This window comes from Pecten maximus, chromosome 11 (genome assembly GCF_902652985.1).
Source record: "Pecten maximus chromosome 11, xPecMax1.1, whole genome shotgun sequence".
NCBI lineage: Eukaryota > Metazoa > Mollusca > Bivalvia > Pectinida > Pectinidae > Pecten > Pecten maximus.
Window position 1 is genome coordinate 20,941,211 of NC_047025.1, and position 21,618 is coordinate 20,962,828.

The 21,618-nt window shown below is 37.0% G+C and overlaps 1 protein-coding gene across 1 annotated transcript; it reads right to left on the minus strand.

Moving 5' to 3' along the window:
• Nucleotides 1-732: 732 nt before the first annotated feature.
• On the minus strand, nt 733-20,540 carry LOC117338221. The gene is made up of 16 exons (XM_033899484.1): nt 20,331-20,540; nt 19,027-19,309; nt 17,101-17,128; nt 15,192-15,494; nt 13,800-14,007; nt 13,279-13,410; nt 10,441-10,617; nt 9,884-10,007; nt 7,383-7,537; nt 7,016-7,184; nt 5,949-6,075; nt 4,858-5,365; nt 4,428-4,470; nt 3,924-4,129; nt 2,806-2,887; nt 733-2,453 (listed from the first exon to the last, which is right to left on the minus strand). Exons 2-16 carry the CDS (start codon nt 19,229-19,231, stop codon nt 2,173-2,175), a joined length of 2,748 nt encoding a protein of 915 aa, XP_033755375.1. The 5' UTR covers nt 19,232-19,309; nt 20,331-20,540; the 3' UTR covers nt 733-2,172.
• Nucleotides 20,541-21,618: the final 1,078 nt, after the last annotated feature.

The window sequence follows — 21,618 nt, forward strand, 5'->3', positions numbered from 1 at the left end:
TTCGTTAACAAATTGAGAGAAATCATAAAAGCTCAGAATCCTGATTTCCATGACGAAGTGACTTACTTCAAGAAAACCAGAGAGAAGTATGATGCCTTCTGCCTATCTACGTTGTCTGAAGTCTTGGACAAAACCGAAATGGCATTTGAAGGTAGTCCGTGGAACAGGCCGTTCGTTATCACAAGTGAGCATTGTGAAAAAACATACATCCACGATGTTGAGTTTTTAAATAAGTTGGTTAAAAAACAACAATCGTGGCTCTAGTTTGAGGTAGGACTATGATAGGTCATATGTTGCTTTTAGCATCAGCGCCTCTTAAACATTTTGGTTCTGCTCCTAACGACGGACGAGACTTATGTCGTGAGTGTCCGTCACTGGTGTCCGTCTGGCCGTCAGATTTCCCTTTAAATTCTATAAGCCAAGAAATGTTGAATGGACATAGATTGTGTCTTGTTTTGAAAAGAGGAGTTCAAGTTTCATTGACCAAGTGGATATAAAAGAGGGCTGTAGCAGACTTAATTATATATATTTGTACGGAAAAGGAATTATAACTTACGTCTGGTTTTAGCATCTTTGAGTAATAATTAACACATCTTAACATGAAAACACTCCCTCTAACTATACAGTTACATTAGTGTTTATGGACATTTCCTTAACAGTGGCTTCATCCTCGTTCTTGTTATTACCAATTACCCAAAGGGATAATTATCACAAACAAATGTACACTTTTATTCTATTTGTTTTTTTTTATTTTTCCTTTTTATATACAATTTTCTTTATTAATTTGAAACATAAGGAATTTGCATATTACTTTACAAAGTTACTTTAAAATTAATAATGTTTCTAAGTGTAACAAATTGATCCTGTACTGTTTGTTGATATTTTCTGTATGTAACGTATAATTATTGATGGAAATGCGGGAAAAATTGCATTGCATTATTAGGATATATGCAGGCTGTATAGTCACGAGAGACCACGAACAGCCAAGTCAATTTCCGTTCAAGAGCTCTCCGACAGGATGGCTGGTAAAGTGACAGCGGGGTACCAGTCATCCGAACGGTTGATCGATAGCACAGTCTCAAGCGGTCGAGCAAGCCCGTCGTACAAACGAAGATTTGAACATTCTCCATCATTTGACCATGGTGTATGGAATTTCGATATGTAACACATTCAAGGTGGCTGATAAGACAAATATGACAATGTTCCTTGTATTGAGGGTACTCTACTACCTAAGTTAATCTCAGCTGGCGTCTATTACCCAAATACAAATTAACACCGTTGTTATACCAATGTAAATATTAATTAATAAGTATGTTTTGGAAATTAGGTGTTTTGTTATAATCATCGTATCTCAATATTATTTATGTGAATTCGTACCCGTAGGATGTATTATATTTTTAAATTTTGTATGTATAAGTGTGTATTTTAATTGTATAGATAAATATTTCAGTGCTCTAAATTATGCGTTATTTAACAAATGAAAATAACATAACTACGTGTTTTTACTATTCTTCTTCTCAAATAGAATATATTAAGCAAAATTGAACAACTTAATATGGATTCTCCCTATATACCACTGCTATTCTCATTAAGATATTATTCCTTAATATGGATTTTCTCTATATGTCACTGCTGTTTTCATTGAGATAATACTACTTAATCTACAATGATTGTCATTATCATTAGACGTCACCTCGTGATATTAAATCATCACATTTGCTTTAGATTTATAATATGTCTACCTCACATTATCGGAAACAGCGTATAATATCAGAGCCACAGAATCACCTCTAATATCCGGAACGAGAAATACGACACACTGATAACCTATATCACACATTCAAATTAAAATATTGCTTGTTAACTAAAAGGAAATAAGTCATTCTGTTAGAAACGTGTTGGTAAAAATGACAATTTATGCAGACCTGAATACATTTGATTCGTCCCACTGAGGACTAGTCGGTGGTGCCAAGGGTCTGGAGCATCAAGTTTTGAAAATCAGAATGGATGCTTATTAGATTAAAACAGGACTGGGGAAATGATAAAATGTAGAGATTAGGTGCACACCTGCTTGATTTACATTGTAATAATAACACCAAATATATTCGGAACCGTTGTTCACGTTTCATAAAAGTGCTTTGATTAATTTTGGCAAAGTCTTTTGAAAGTTGATCACTTCATTTTGGACTCCACGTACGCGAGTAGCTCCTGATTACAACTGCACTGTCGGAGGGACTCTAAGAATACTCCCGGTAGTCTGTCACCGATACCGATAGCGTAATGGGACAGGCGGAACTTATCAAGCATTTTTCCCTTGGCGTCTTGTTCACTGAGGTCCATGCTCTTGATGTAATCGACTTGTGCCTCTGGTAGTTTAAGAACAATCGCCAAATCCTTCCATTCTGGTCCTAACAGTTTCGACATGCTCAGGAGAGACATCTCCGAAAACAGACCTACATAAAATAACAAGTGAGTATGAAGTTTCTATATCGTTCTAAGTGAGTATGGCCTCTCTATATCGTTCTAAGTGAGTATGGTATTTCTATACCCTTCTAGCTTCTGCTAAAGATGTAACATCACCGATATAATGTAATGTTGATTGATTACAAAGAAGAGGTGACTGACAGGCTGTTGTAAAACATTTTATTAAATACCAAAAGTTTACGCGATAACCCATCCTCCCAAGGTTAAAGTTTCTGATTTTATCTGTTAAATTTAAACTCGATAACTGATCTTCCCGAAGGAATTTTATCGTGTCCATTTCTCCATTTCGTATGCAGTTTTAACATCTATATGATGACTGACCTGCTTTAGTGTACAGTGTGACAAACCGTCGGGCCTTTTCACACCAAGGGTAACTTTGAACTGCGTGTAGAATTCTCTCAATCTACAAAACAGGTATTAGTAAGACATACTACAATATGTGACAATGCTATATACAATCAGTTCTTAAGAAAATGTACCGAATACTGTCTTCGTATGTATATAATTACTAATTATATGCTGCAAATATACAAATTGCAATATGGCCTTGACCTTAACATTAGCAACTTTTTAAATTCCTATTGTACATCTGTATATCACAGAGTATCATCATGTATGTGATATCTCAGAACATTTTGCATTCTGTAAGGACCTTATATGATTTACTTTAAAGTATACTCTTAGTTATATTTTTAGTAACAGCTACCATGATCATGACCTTGAGTTTTTAAACCAATAAAATGCATCAGCATTTCCTTGTGCATTCTAATGTGAAATTTCAGAAAGTTTGAACTTTTGTATAGGGCCTTTGATAATATTTCTTGACAGTATATTTTGGGTTTTATTTTTAGTACCTTGACCTTCGGTATTTTAAACCTCTGGCGCACATCTTCACATCAGTGTAACACCAGGTTTTATTTTCAATGAAAAACACATTCAATTCGAAAGTATGGATGGCCGGTCATACTGAGATATTACTGGCAAAACTCTGTCATTAGAGCCAACAAAAGATATTATAACTAATACATTTTTCGACAGTAGAATATGGAGCTTATAACCCTGATCACTTTATTTCTATCTTAAGTAAGTGTAAACTTGACCTTCAACCTTCAAAGCTGAGAAGCATTGAATGGAGTATCAGTAAGAAAAAGCAAACGTAAGATATTGCATTGAAAATTATTTTCTATATTCAACAACAGTTACCTTGTCCTTTGACCTTTGACAATGAAAAGCAAATCCTAGGTAAGCATTTCATTAAGAAAGCACTGTATAAAGTTGGGGTTCGATCGGCACAAGGAAATAAAAGTGCTGATGGACAGAATGACAGACAGACGGACGGACGGACGGACGGACAGGAAGACAGACGGACGAACAAAAAGACAGACAGACAATGTGATTACTATCGGGCACCCGCACTTTCTTGTGGGCCCTACTGATACCTTTTTGTCGTTTTCGTCTTTGTTCTGATTTGCCCATATAAAAAGTGTTGTCTCATATTTGATGACGTCAGGATCGTTCTTGCATTGTCTTTCCACGCGCTGCTCTATTTCCTTTACCGTAGCTGGCGTATCCATAGTAACAAACACACTATGCATCTCCTTTCTGCCGGCTATGTTGGAACTGATGAATTTTCCGAGCGCTTGCACTACACAGAAAAAGTAGACTTTATCATGGAAAAATATTTATGTGCGTTTTAATATGTTTTGTTTTGATATTTTGATATTTCAATTTTTTTCACGCTGATACAAACACTTTTGTTAGATCGTCTTCACAATGAGTGATAAAACTAGTGATCCATAACAGTAATACTGTGAAAGCTTATATTTCCCAGTTCTCACATCTGTCTTAAGGATCAAATTCTATTTGCAATAATTTTTTCAAAGACATGCTGACATTTAGTAAATATAATTGACCGGAGCAATTAACGTGTAACATATTCTTACAATCGCCATTCACGGACAGGTGGGAAAGGTAACGTTTCGTCATCTACAAAATAAATACAACAGAATCACATTTATTTATAATGGATTAGGATGGTTGGTAACAATCCAGCTTGTCTAAAAATAACGCCTGTCTCAGGCTTATCTTTTACTGTTACTAAATATGGTTATGTCAGATGTAAATACCTTGTGTAAGTAAAACGAAAAGTAGTACAAGTAAAGTATAATATACACGTGTTTCGGCGCACTCCAATTAAAGTGCCCAATTTTATTCTAACAGATCAGTGCAATGATATATAAGCGTACCAAAATTACTTATTCCACATAACCATACCGCGTTTAGTTCTTTAATGGTTTCGCGGAAAATTTTCAGAAAGAAAATCGCTAAAGTAAGATTCCCGCTAAACTATTATTTTTTCTGAATATAAACTACCTTCATCCATGTAACCTCGACCGCGTCCGTCCTTTCCTTCAGTGGTTCCATAGCTCTGACCCTGTAGTGCAGAAAACCTCGGTATCTGTCGTCATCCATCTGGTCCAGGGATTTCTTGTCCACCACGTATATATTATAATTCACTTTACAGATGTCCTTGTGCGCTTTGTATTTGAATTTCTCCACTGTTCCTTGACGAAGTCGTCTACCAAGGTACTCCAGGCCAATGTTACCAGACATGTAAATTTCGACAGTTTCTCCATCCATTATATTGAAATCGGCCAACTCCATCGGGCCTCTGGTGTACCCTTGTTCCTGCAGTCGACTGATTTCTTTCGATGCCTGCCTCGACGGAAGAACATGTACAAAGGTTTCGGCTTGATAGTCGTCCGATTTATGCCTGCAGACAAGTGTAACGGTCGTACCAAGCTCGTGGTTTATAAACTGATCGGCAATGTCTTCAATATCTTTCTCAGAGGAGCTATCAGAAACTGTAAGGGATATCATCCTGAAAGGATTGGAAAGAAATGCATTAATAACTTAATACTGGTAGTCTTGATAAAATTGTTTTTGTTTATTATGTCGTTTAATGAAATGATTTTCATTTAACATCCAGCAATCATCAATCATTTAATATTACTTATGTATCAGCTTACTTTCTTTAGATACTAGTATAACTACATGTACCAACAAAAATGTTTCTTTAGCCAACAATACTAGAAACTATTCCACGTGAATATTCCCCAACCAAACTATTTCTTAAGCCAACAACAGGAGAAAATAGTAAACGTGAATATCTTCCAACCAGAAACGTTCGTTTGTTTCCTTCACATTGTATTTCTAATTGACCGATGTCAATCATGACGTGACGTCTCATTCGAATAAATACTGAATTATTTAAAAGGAAGGTAAAACTAAATCTTAAGAATACCCCGTGGAAGTGTTAAACAAATAGTCTGAAAGCTGGTAAGATAATTTAGTCAGATTGATAAAATATTATTAGAAATTAAAATTGGTCATTTTAGCACTGATCATGATATAAAGTACTTTCTGTTCAAACAGTTTTTTTAGTAAACTAGAATGTAGCTTACTCAAATCGCCTGTTTCCTGCTTGTAGAGTACATTTTAACTCTTTACGGAGCTTTTTTGTAACTTTTGGATCCAAGACTTTCCATTTCCCACCATCCTCACGGAATGCCATCACAGAACGCCAGTTTTCTAAGAAATGGTTAAAAAATCTTAATAATAGTTTTGATAAGTTTGTTAATAATTTTGTAAAATGACTACGGAGGTTAAAATTTCTAATAAATGTACCATTTCTCCTCTATCAAAAATGACTAGAAATACAGTATAAAACAAAGGCAAGTAATATTGTAAACAATGACAAATAAAACAGTATACAACAATGGTAAATAATACTGTATAAAACAATGGCAAATAATACACTTTAAAACATGACAAACAATACACTATAAAACAATGATAAACGATACACTTTAAAACAATGACAAACGATACACTATAAAACAATGACAAACGATACACTATAAAAACAATGCCAAACAATACAATATAAAACAATGACAAACAATACAATATAAAACAATGACATGTAATAAACTATAAAACAATGACAACCAATACACTATAAAACAATGACAATCAATTCAATATAAAACAATGACAACCAATACAATATAAAACAATGACAAACAATACAATATAAAACAATGACAAACAATACAATATAAAACAATGACAAACAATACAATATAAAACAATGACAATCAATTCAATATAAAACAATGACAAACAATACACTATAAAACAATGACATGTAATAAACTATAAAACAATGACAAACAATACACTATACAGCAATGACAAACAATACGATATAAAACGCATAAGAACGTTCGGAACAGACCAAAAAAACAGTAAGGAAACCAAGGCATGATAATACACCATCATCTCATTGTAGAAAATAAGCATGAAACGAGTACATGAGGTATTTATAATCCACAGATAGTACATATCAAGGTCAATAGTACATTTAAAAACACATATATATATAGTATAGTAAATGAAAACAAAGCAAATTGTAGGTAAATTGTGATATCAACAATCTAACGATATAAAGATATGCAATATGTGTTACCTTCGGCTGCCGAATTTCTGGATTTCGCTGGAATCAACTGTCGGATCTGTTTTGAAATGTGACTGTTTCCTGACTTGTCTAAGCATACCAAGACCTTGTTAGCCATAGACGGTCTTTGGAGTAGCATTTCCAGTAGATGCTGTGTCCTTTTATGAATGTCTTGCTGGTTCTGGAAATAAAAAAAACGCCAGCAGTTTTATTATTTTAGTTATATTGCCGGTTAATTACATGTCCGCTGCATTTCAGCCTAGATTATACAATGGTATCAATTCCGCTATTATAGAATTTCATAGATGCCTTTAGATTTTTTTTTTATTATTATTTCTTTGTTATTTCACAGACACAACATTCATCTGTATCTAAGTACTTTGTTGTCGTTCACTTCCTTGGTGGTCACCACATCCTCTTTAAGCAACTGCTCAAGGAATAAGTCCAATTGGAAGTTAGAGAGATCCGTCCCGGAAGTCACCATCTGGTTCAGGGCCGTGTATACCGCCTTCCTCTCCTTGTAATGAGACGAAACTGTGAAAAATATTAATGTGGATTTTTACTGGAGATGTTATAAATTTGTAAACAAGTTGTTGCCTACCACAGAGTATTTTGTAATATAAGCTTTAAAGTGTACCCGGAATGAAATTTTATATAATTTAGATGTATTCCTTTTGTTCCCCAAAGACAGAAGTCGAAAACGGTATTAAAATCGGTCCAACCAGTACCAGGATATCGACCCCCAAAATGCGCGAAGTGGTCCATCACGCTGAGTGACAGCTTTTTGGCTGTGACGTCACAAGTTCAAACAACGGCAGCCAGTTCAGTAGATATTTACAATCGATTTTGTAGATATATTAGTATATCAAAATAAGTTAAAGTAAGTATATCTGGATGTGACGTCACAAGTTCAACCAACGGCAGCCAGTTTAGTAGATATTTACAATTTGTTGAAATATTAGTATTTTGATATATAGAATAAACAAATGTAAGTATTTTAGACAGAGACAAATAAGCATGTATCTTCACATTTACGACTAGGGTTCTGAACACATGTACTTAGAATGACAAAAATTTCGAATGGTGTTTCAATTTATAATCATACTTAACAATTATAGGGTAAAATAGTGTACTGTTTTCTTCTAATGTCTTTAATTATTACAGTATATATACTAATGAGAAACTAGAACTGTAAGCTAATGACTGAAATTGGCCCAGCGGTTTAGGTGTAATAGATATACGGACAATCTGTTTATAGTGACCGGTTACCATAGCAACTATAATTTTGAGGAAAAAAAGTTGCATGCACATTTACACATGGTCTTTTATATTTGTGTGAAGTTTCATTGAAATCGGCCAAGCGGTTTAGGAGGAGTGGTGCGGACAATTTTTTCTACGAACAGACGGACAAACGGACGGACAGAGAGACAAGCTGATTCAAGTCATTATCAACATGAATTCTGGGCTATACTGAACAATTTCAGGCTAGGGATATTTTTTTTTTCATATTTCAGTATTAATATAAACTATTCCATATTCAAAATACATGCTTATCTAACTTCCCGAATGATTTGTACATTATTACAATACTCAAGAATTACTGGGTATACTCAATCCAAAGTTGCAAAAACATAAGAATGGTGAGACGACGCAAAAAATCTGATAACGAGATAAAACAATACAGCTAAGAGGGATGATTGATATGTTGTGAGCCTCGTATTGAAGGAGGTAATCAATGATGTTCTTTTTAAGTCCTACTATTTTCTGACTATATAGGGCCGTGTGTCCAATGACTGGTCTCATTTAGTTACTTTATATCGACGAGGTAGCACTCTAAAGTTAACAAGACAAGCGACTTTTGCAAAATGGACAAAATCGGTGAAAGAGCAGTGATCCAATATTTGCATAAAGAAAGGTTTAACCATCCATAAGATATGGTAGCAACCCTAGGGAAAGGCGCCCCTTCACATGATATGCTACAGTGAAAAGGTGGGTGGCGGAATTTAAGCGCAGTCGGCAGAGCCTTGAGGATGACCCCGTCCTGGAAGGACTGTCAAGGATGCAACCCCAGGAATGGTCAATAAAATTTATGATATTGTTATGACTAAGAGACGAGTCACAGAAAGATATACAACCAGTAGAGTTGGCATTTCACATGAAAGAGTACATTCAATTCACACCATGCACGCATTATCGTGTGCTAATCTTGGATGAAACATGGGTCTATCAGGTTACGGCTCTCCCCCGCCAAAGAAGGAAAATACTGTTCCGTCAGCTAGGAAGGTTATGGCCTCGGGTTTTCTGGGATGCAGATCGTATTCTGCTGATAAATTATCTCCAAAAGGGACAAACAATCAATGGCACATACTGTGCTTCACTTATGAGGCAGTTACTGGAAAATAATAAACTAAAGCGCCACGGAAAGCTCACTAAATGTGTGTTTTTCCATCAGGGCAAAGCTCCTGTCAACAAGTCCGTCGTTGTCACGGCTGCCATTCATGATTGTGGCTTTAAATTGATTGAGCATCCGTCTTATTCACCTGATCTCGCTCCATCAGACCTTCATCTATTTTCAAATCTGAAAACAGCTATTTCAGGCAACCACCTTCAGTCCGATGATGATGTCATACATGCAGTGGATGACTTTCTGAACAGCCAAGAAAAGGAGCTCTATAAAAGTGACATTGATGCCCTTAAACACTGCGGGCAAAAGTGTATAGATACTGAAGGGGATTATGTTGAAAAATAATAAAATATGTTCGGAAAATTCAAATCCTTCAATATGAGGCTCACAACATATCAATCAGCCCCCGTATGTTGGTTTGACATACGAGGTTCGTGATCACGATAATAATACCATGAACTAGTCAGGAAACTTACGTTTTTCTTCAGATATGTTAACATTGATATCCTTGGTCGTTTTATGCCCACAGTCAAGATCCACATGTACCTGTGCGCCAAGAAAGTTTGGACAACCCATCTGTGTTCCATTGTCATCCGAGACCTGCAGCACAAAACTAGGATACTGTTTTACATATCAATTCTGAGCCGCGATATCTTTCCTACGACTTCCAGATTGTGCAAAATAAACGTTACTAGCACCTTTACACAGGAATTAATTTATCTATACAGAATGTGTCGAATTATTAATATTGAGCTGCATCATGTCTGCCCTTCTGCCAGATCACTTCAGGGATGTTAGCTGTCACTGCCTGGAAATCCGTCAGGGAATATTTTAAGCGTCATCAATGCAATACGCCAATCGTAGGACCACTTATTACGGACAGCCGGAAATACTAGAATACAACTACTAGTATTATTGATTACCTTGGCGACTGTTGGGATATAATGAGTTCCAAATATCTCAAACGGACACATAAATCAATAATTCAAAAACGGGATTATAAAAAAATTACAAAATATAAATCATTGCTTACACTAATCTTGATGTTATCATTTCCATAGTCTGCTGGAACCTGGATATTCAAACAGTCTTCTGCGATTTTTAAGCCTTTTCTGTCGACAAACAGTTTTTTTCTCATTGGCACAGCGGCGACGATCATTCTGAAGGACTTAAAGCTTGCAACTTTAGTCCCGACGTACTTAATCCCTTTCTGTAAGTAAATATTTAGCATTTATTGTACAAAATGGAATCGGAGTTATAGCCAAGGCTGACATCAGAAGCGAAGAGGTTATGGTCATAACCACCATCCAATGAAAACTTTCGTAACCACCATTCGTGACCTTCGCCACCCCTACGGACCTAACCACAAGCTATGTCCTTCAATGGTCACTGTCTTAACCACCCAAAACCTCCACCAAACCACCGTCCTTATCACCGCCCATTACCTCCACCAAACCATTGTCTTAACCACCACCCATAACCTCCACCAGACCACTGCACTAACCACCATCAATAACCTTCACTAAACCACTGTTATAGCCACTAACCATAACCTCCACCAAACCACTGTCTTAACCACCCAAAACCTCCACCAAACCACCGTCCTTATCACCGCCCATTACCTCCACCAAACCACTGTCTTAACCACCACCCATAACCTCCACCAGACCACTGCACTAACCACCATCAATAACCTTCACTAAACCACTGTTATAGCCACTAACCATAACCTCCACCAAACCACTGTCTTAACCACCATCTGTAACCTCCACCAAACCACTGTCTTAACCACCACCCATAACCTCCACTAAACCACTATCATAGCCACTATCAATAACCTTCACTAAACCACTGTTATAGCCACTAACCATAACCTCCACCAAACCACTGTCTTAACCACCACCCATAACCTCCACCAGACCACTGTCTTAACCACCACCCATAACCTCCACCAAACCACTGTCTTAACCACCACCCATAACCTCCACCAGACCACTGTCTTAACCACCATCCATAACCTCCACCAAACCACTGTCTTACCCACCATCCATAACCTCCACCAAACCACTGTCTTAACCACCATCTGTAACCTCCACCAAACTACTGTCTTAACCACCATCCATAACCACCATCCATAACCTCCACCAAACCACTGTCTTAACCACCATCTGTAACCTCCACCAAACTACTGTCTTAACCACCACCCATAACCTCCACCAAATCACTGTCTTAACCACCACCCATTACCTCCACCAAACCACTGTCTTAACCACCACCCATAACCTCCACCAAACCACTATCATAGCCACTATCAATAACCTCCACCAAACCACTGTTATAGCCACTAACCATAACCTCCACCAAACAACTGTCTTAACCACCACCCATAACCTCCACCAAACCACTGTCTTAACCACCACCCATAACCTCCACCAAACCACTGTTATAGCCACTAACCATAACCTCCACCAAACCACTGTCTTAACCAACATCTGTAACCTCCACCAAACCACTGTCTTAACCACCACCCATAACCTCCACCAGACCACTGCACTAACCACCATCAATAACCTTCACTAAACCACTGTTATAGCCACTAACCATAACCTCCACCAAACCACTGTCTTAACCACCACCCATAACCTCCACCAGACCACTGCACTAACCACCATCAATAACCTTCACTAAACCACTGTCTTAACCACCACCAATAACCTCCACTAAACCACTGTCTTAACCACCACCCATAACCTCCACCAGACCACTGTACTAACCACCATCAATAACCTTCACTAAACCACTGTTATAGCCACTAACCATAACCTCCACCAAACCACTGTCTTAACCACCACCCATAACCTCCACCAAACAACTGTCTTAACCACCATCTGTAACCTCCACCAAACCACTATCATAGCCACTAACCATAACCTCCACCAAACCACTGTCTTAACCACCAATAACCTCCACCAATCCACTGTCTTAACCACCACCCATAGCCTCCACCAAACCACTATCATAGCCACTAACCATAACCTCCACCAAACCACTGTCTTAACCACCACCCATAACCTCCACCAAACCACTGTCATAGCCACTAACCATAACCTCCACCAAACCAGTCTTTACCACCACCCATTACCTCCACCAAAACCACTGTCATAGCCACTAACCATAGCCTCCACCAAACCACTGTCTTAACCACCACCCATAACCTCCACCAAACCACTGTCTTAACCACCACCCATAACCTCCACCAAACCAATGTCTTAACCACCATCCATAACCTCCACCAAACCACTGTCTTAACCACCACCCATAACCTCCACCAAACCACTGTTATAGCCACTAACCATAACCTCCACCAAACCACTGTCTTAACTACCAATAACCTCCACCAAACCACTGTCTTAACCACCATCCATAACCTCCACCAAACCACTATCATAGCCACTATCAATAACCTTCACTAAACCACTGTTATAGCCACTAACCATAACCTCCACCAAACCACTGTTATAGCCACTAACCATAACCTCCACCAAACCACTGTCCTCCCCACCACCAATAACCTCCACCAAACCACTGTCCTCCCCACCACCCATTACCTCCACCAAACCACTGTCATAGCCACTACCCATACCAGTAGCCTCCACTAAACCACTTTCCTAACCTCAATCTATAACTTACACCATACCACTGTCCTTACAATGACCTATAATACCACACAATTGATTTAAATTTCTGTCTTTCATTGCATATGATCCTGAATATCCGACAAGATATCGGTACGCTTAAACGGTAGAATGCACACTCAGTACAAAATGGTACTCGGAATGAACGTTACATGTTAAAACTTAAATTTACGTACCGGAAAGACGTCAACTTTCCTTTTGGTAAGTATGTCCGGGGTCGTCCAGGGTCCATTGTCGATGGAGACTTTGATCTCTGGCTCATGTTTAGTACCGTTGATGGAATATGGCACGTACACCTCCATTGGCATCTTGCAAATGAAACGTTTGTGAAGTGTTCATTTAAATTCTATATACAAATTTAGTAGGAACTTTTCAAATCCTTTCTCTGATAAAGTACTTAGATAACGAAGAATGAGTGATGGCATTTGGAGAGTCATAAACAAACAAGCGATGAATGTTTTCTTTATCGTTACTTGACAAGGGTGTAGAAAAGGAGTATAAGTAACAATGATATCATCAAAACAAAAAGAAAGCGCTAGCTTGAAGATTTCTTTTTCGGACGAATCATCATATAAATACGTAACCGCATTGCTGCAAAGTGATTTTTTCGTCTTAAAAGTTGGAAATAATAAGTCGAACTTTCGAGTTAGTAACTCGATATTAAATTATGTTTATACATGTAAATATCCGTACTAACCTCTAGCTTTACAGCGTCATCTTTCGTGCATTTCGTCAAAATTGGACACGATGCTTGTTCTTCATGATGGATATCCAGCCAGTCGTACATTTTGATCTGGCCTTCCATGTTGGCGCAATTGAGCGAGGTGAAGCTTCCTTCCATGGCATACACCACACAGAGCACATCTGTTTGAGTAAATCGGTCTCCCCCGGACCCATCCTTTAATCTGAAATATTAACTTTTATCACAGTACTGGGATAGATACTCAAAAGATTCCGAATGTCAACAAACTTATTATATAACGTGAATTGTTTGATGTAAAGGAAGATTTCAAAGAAGCCGAATATTTAATTTGTGCTGGTATACTGCTAGAGATCGGGACCATTTGATAACAATATTAATTAAAGTTGTAAGATTTCAATGGCAAAATGCAATTGTCCGGACGAAAATGCGCGAGGGGTCTTACGAAGGGAAGAAACATGAGTACCCAGAGAAAACCCATGAGGTAGGACAAGAGCGCCACACGTTCCAGCGGAGAATCGAACATCGGTCGCCGATGAAAAGCGAGTGTCCTATCATTGAGTCACCTGACCCACCTCATTCATTAATCAATATAACTACCAGTGAATTATTTATTCTACTTGCGACCTAACTCCAATGACATGTTTACAAATTGTGTTTTAATTCTCTTTTCTTCTGATTGACGGACTACATTTCCATGTCCAGAACTGTAATATAACGTAAGTAGTCTCTGAATTATAACTATATGCTATAATAATTGCTATATATCGCTGTTGTAGAACTGTAATATAACATGTAGTCTCTAATTTATAATTATATATATTCTATACTGAAAGGAAAAAGAAACAATTAGAAATTGCCCAGTTTACGGAAATAAGATGTTATATAATGTAGTAATTGTAAGATAGGGAACCACTCTGTCGTCTGTGAACATTTCATCAGTCAAAGTTTGGGTTGATCTGACCTCTCCCGAGAGAACATTTATGGGACAATTTGGACAGAAGAATACGACCTACGCCGAACCCTCCACTCAACGTTGCTCAGTTGACGTTGGCGCTGGATGACGAACGGAACAATATACCAATAAGGAAGTTCAGTACCCTGATCAATTCAATACACAAAAGAGTCCGCTACAGATAATGATACACGATATCGATGTGCCGAGAAACCTATTCACATTGAAAAAGGGTAACCTTGGACCAACCTTATATTTGACGAGGTATTTAACATACATGGGTGAAATTTTCACAGAAGACAGAGTGGTTCTCTATATTTCATTTACAAAATTCGACATTTCTACATGTAATTGTGTTTTTACGTTTCAGTATCTATTGTATCAATATGTTTAGCAATGTCTTAATGACGTAGGTACACAAAAATAAAACTTACATTAGAGGATCCCAGCTATCTGGATCTTTTCGTTTTTCTTCTTTGCGTTCCTTCTCTTTTGCCGCTTCTTTCAGTTTTTCCTGCCTTTCTTTCCGTTCTTTCTCGTTTTCTAAAGTCTTCCCGTAATTATCTATATTACCTTGTAACGCTTTTATGTCGATGTCGTCTAATCCTTTCTGTGATCTTACCTTAACACATACACATTTAATAGATTCAAGGACCAACGCCAATCTTTGTTGTTGCTCAACCAACTTGGCATTTTCTTGTAGCTTTCTTGCAATTTCTTCATTTCTTTTCTGTGCACTGCATAATCAATGTAACTGACAGTATGTACATTGTAACTATCTGTCTATGTAAAACAATATTCAAGGTAAAAACACATAAAGACAGGAGAATAATACAACATCGATAGGATAGTGAAACCAAACTTCAACAGCACAATAATTTCGTGAATGAGAGATTTATTTGATTGTTTGCTGGGTTTGTTTAAAAGAGGCCCGTCTCGGGACACCAAAGCAATTAGGTTAACTTTTCTTGACCAAGGACACAACCATGACAACAGATCGGTCCGTTTCTCAGCTTTCCGAAAAAGAGAGAAATCAAAACGTACCACAATTTCCAGATACCCGAAAAAGGTAATAATTTATGAGATACGTAGCATTGCTAGCGATTGCGTACCAGATCTAGAGGCTTTCGGATATAAACCATTTGGATTCTGTTATGAGACGAATTTCTTGTGAAGGTCAGGACAGATTTTGATGCAGCAAATGATAATGTCTTAAATATAGCTGTTGCACCAACAGAAATAGCGGCATCGTGGAAGAAACTTCTTTTTTTTTTTTTTTTTTAACGTCCTATTAACAGCCAGGGTCATTTAAGGACGTGCCAGGTTTTGGAGGTGGAGGAAAGCCGGAGTACCCGGAGAAAAACCACCGGCCTACGGTCAGTACCTGACAACTGCCCCACGTAGGTTTCGAACTCGCAACCCAGAGGTGGAGGGCTAGTGATAAAGTGTCGGTACATCTTAACCACTCGGCCACCGCGGCCCCAAAGAAGAAACTAAATTCCAACCGAACTATCGGGCACGATAGCATCGTTTATGGTTAATAAAGTAATTAAAAATTAATATATTCCAAAGCATTTAAAAAAAGGAATAGTTATCACGTTACATAAATGCCATGGAAAAGCAAAAGATGATCCTAATTCTTTTGTGGCATTACGGTGCTACCAGTTACGTTTAAGCTATCTGACATAACGATATAAAGTAGAAGCAATTTATATCCGGACATTTTCCCCATCAGACATCAGTCCGAACACTACAATAATCGTTAAAGCATATGTGCATCATTTTATTTACAAGAATGTATTACAATATAGAAAATTATTCAAATGTGTATGTTGCTTCTATGGACAGTATACTGTAAATCACTTATATTTCGCGAGTACTTAATTTCGCGAACTCACCTCATTCGACTTATTCGCGAATACATAATTTCGCGAATTCTCACCTCAAAAAGACTTTGAATTCGCGAATGACGTTAACAGGTCGGCGATATTTCCATGTTGGTAGCCATGTATATCAAAATAAATCTGAACAACACATAGACTTAGTGTTTTCATTTTTCAATCTTCAGGAGGATATAATTATATATAATATCAAAAGGCAACAGAGATGTATAACCGATATGAAAGTTATCTCGAGAAAAGATAAATTAAAATCTGGATAATCCCCAGGAAAAAGTCCATTTATCATCAACTTGAATCACAATGATTGTGTTTATTCTTGTCTATACGTTGTTTGTAATTTAATTGTTTTTATTTTGTTGATATTATCTTCAATTATGGAGGATATAAAAATAAATGAAAATTGTTGATTAATTAACATATTTCTGAATAATTCCGTACGTACCTCTTGCTGCCGTGTTTCATTGATGGGACTGTAAAATAGAATACAAAACTATACTTTATCAAGGTTTATATATTTGCTACGGGTTATGTATTCTCCAGACCATTATTCACGAGAAAAGATAAATTGGAAGTTATTAAACATATTTGTCTTTAAAATGCTGTGTCTCCGACAAAACGTAATTAGCATTGATTGAAAATGAAGAATAGGATATGGAATATTTTTATACAACACAAAAGTTAAAAACTTTTCACAATTACCCCCACAAAATTAAGATATCTATTTTTTTTAATTAAGATGAGTCAATAATTAATAATATCAAAAAAAAATTCTACCGTCCTCTACAGCATTAAATTTATAACTTACGGTCATGTAACCTTCGGACATGAAAACATGGAACACATACAAACATGTCACACATATAATTCTGTCATACATACAAAATGTCACATAAACAAACATGTCACATACAAACATGTCACATACAAACATGTCACACATACAAACATGTCACATAAACAAACATGTCACATACAAACATGTCACATACAAACATGTCACACATACAAACATGTCACACATACAAAATGTCACATAAACAAACATGTCACATACAAACATGTCACATACAAACATGTCACATACAAACATGTCACACATACAAACATGTCACTTACAAACATTCCACACATACAAACATGTCACACGTACAAACATTCCACACATACAAACATGTCACACATACAAACATTCCACACATACAAACATGTCACACATACAAACATGTCACACATACAAACATGTCACATAAACAAACATGTCACATACAAACATGTCACACATACAAACATGTCACACATACAAACATGTCACACGTACAAACATGTCACACATACAAACATGTCACTTACAAACATTCCACACATACAAACATGTCACACATACAAACATGTCACATAAACAAACATGTCACATACAAACATGTCACACATACAAACATGTCACACCTACAAACATGTCACACATACAAACATGTCACTTACAAACATGTCACACATACAAACATGTCACACATACAAACATGTCACTTACAAACATGTCACATACAAACATGTCACACATACAAACATGTCACATACAAACATGTCACACATACAAACATGTACAACACATACAAACATGTCACACATACAAACATGTACAACACATACAAACATGTCACACATACAAACATGTCACACATACAAACATTCCACACATACAAACATGTCACATACAAACATGTCACATACAAACATGTCACACATACAAACATGTCACACATACAAACATGTCACACGTACAAACATGTCACATACAAACATGTCACACCTACAAACATGTCACACATACAAACATGTCACATACAAACATGTCACACATACAAACATGTCACACATACAAACATGTCACACATACAAACATGTCACACATACAAACATTCCACACATACAAACATGTCACACGTACAAACATGTCACACATACAAACATTCCACACATACAAACATGTCACACATACAAACATGTCACACATGCAAACATGTCACACATGCAAACATGTCACACATACAAACATGTCACTTACAAACATGTCACATACAAACATGTCACACATACAAACATGTCACACGTACAAAAATGTCACACGTACAAACATGTCACACGTACAAACATGTCACACATACAAACATGTCACACATACAAACATGTCACATACAAACATGTCACACATACAAACATGTCACACATACAAACATGTCACACGTACAAACATTTCACACGTACAAACATGTCACACATACAAACATTCCACACGTAAGTAATGACTATTTTGTTCATTCAGATCTGCATACGTAAATAATTCTGGCGTCGATATCGGATTACTGACCAAGTTTTTTGGCGAGATCCGACATTAGTTGGACATTGTCTATCACTGACTTGTTGACTTGGCCTGTCATTGTGGCGATGTCATCGTTTATGTCCTCAACATAACCCTTAATCTTGGTTATCCCATCCGTGGTCCTACATACGAGATCTGCTAAACGAGACTGGTACCCCGGTACTTCGTCTAGTGTTAGTTTGTCAGGAGACATGAATAACTCGCTCCATTCCCAGGATAATCCTTGGATTATTTCGATAGCAGGGATGTCTCGTTTTGTTTCCTATTTTTTCTGTAGATAAATCGCAATTTTTGTATTTCATATAGATACAATGACATATGTGCCTCTTGGTGACCAATGATTTTTAATAGCCCGTGATATTTTGGTCAACAAAATAGACTGACAAGATTGAAGGGTAACCGAACGTTTGAAATTTGCATTAAATACATTAATCAATGATACGTTTGAAAGGTATACAATTATAACATTAGGAAAGGATCAATGAGACGCTTCATAGGTACACCGGTAGCGGTATGAAAGTAATGTGGTACGTAAAAGATATCATGGGGGACATCTTAACAGATTTTGGTAATATTCTTGATTTAGAAGCATATTGATCCGACCCTAACGGAAAGAGAAACGTACAATATGATTTATTAGAGTTAAGATAAGGGTTGAATCCAGTTTTGTTGAGGTTTATGAGGTATAAACCTCAATGGGTCTTGGGACATTTTTTTCTGCGAACTGTTCATTTTAAATTAGTTCAGGACAAAGGGAGATAATCCATATTGACAATATGTCAATAAATTCAAACGCGAACTGGAATTATTAGCAAGTATATCGAGTCCATATTCAGTAGAAATGTTAATCTATATAAATGTCCATTCCATTACCAGATACCAAGATTGATATGAAATAGAAGTTGTTTTATCAGTAAATGAAAGACTGGAAAATTTCCGCTAGACATATGTCCACCATGATAAAACAACAATCCATATATAGTTAGTATTAAAATTACTATTCCTAATATCAAATCTTAATACATGTATACCCATATCACAAAATACCTTCTTTAATTTGGAAAGTGTAGCTACATAGTACTTTGATTTTTTTAGTTGCAAGACTTGGAGGGGAGCCAACTGGCTCGGCTGAGTATAAACAACGTATCGGAAATATTTTGTAAAGAATTAACGGATGAGTGACTACAGTACACAGGCGAGGTGACAGCCTGATCAAACCAGACAAACTATCATGAAAAGTTTATCCCGGAGTTTCACGACAATCACACATTAAACACACAAAGTGAAATTACCTGTAAACTCACTGTATCCAGAATATTAACCTCACTGAGGTCTGGGGACAGGTAGTTCCTTCATCTGACTCTCTGACGTCCGGATTTACAGAGCGAACCAGGGTCTACCCGGATCGATCTTGTTTTAAATGTAGGATGATGGAAGATTACCAAAGAAGTCTGACAATAATAGTTTAAATTCCTAAGCAGTGAGTGCCTTATATTTAAACATGTATACCGAAGTCCAGACAGTTAGAAGGCCTAATAGCCCGAAGGTCCCATAATCCGACACTACGTTGTATGACCTAAGAAAAATCGTCAGGTTTGCTCGATATACATATCATTCATATCGTTCACAGAACTTATTGTATTTCTATGGTGCAAATCATATTGTCCGTTAGTCGGAAGGCCCGATATTAAAAAAAAAAAAAAAAAAAAAAACATCAGTAGTGTGTCTTGTAGATATAATTACTGTTTATAAATTTCGGATTATCGGACTAACGGATTATCGGGGTGGAAAACATTGTTCCTCTTCGCCCAAAGATGCTTCCGACTATTTGGTCAGTCTTTCACAACTAGTAGCTATTTGAATTTCCCGTATTGGGCTGTTACCCATGTTTAAAATACTTTGTATTTATAACCGAGTTTGGATTATTTCCAAAGACAATTCAACGAATGAAACATGAGACGCCCTGGGTAATGAATTTCTAAATTATGGTAAAGCACTTCAACATCTTCCATCTATGAAAAGTATCTGAATCTACCATATCTGGGTCTTTTGATATTTCAGTCATTTTGACCTTGTCTTGCCCCCACCAGTAAGGCCCCCTGGAGTTGCGGACCATATAATAACCAATTCCGAATGGCAATTGGCCATGGAAGGTTTCTGCAAACGTTAAGTGAAAATGGATCTTAGTCTTGGTTTTCGGCGAAGACGTAAGAATGTGTCCGGACGGACGATGTAGGACGGACGATGACGGATAAAAAGCAATTGCAATAGGTTACTTGAGACTTCGGTTCTCCATTTAAAATCAATATTTCAAACATACTTACGTTTTGGTGTCTATTTCTCATGAATTCGATTTCTTTTTGCTGAAAAAAATAGTATCAAATTATCACTTTTTTTTCCTGGTGCCAATGTCGGAGGACACAGAAATAGCGTCCTCTATACATAACGCCTCGTGTTGAAATGGTGACACACGGCCTTGTTGCTAAGCTATTGTATAATTATTGTTTACGTTTTAAACTTCCTGATTCGGTCTGCTTTTTTAATTACGAAAGGTAGCATATTGATTAATGCTTACTTCCT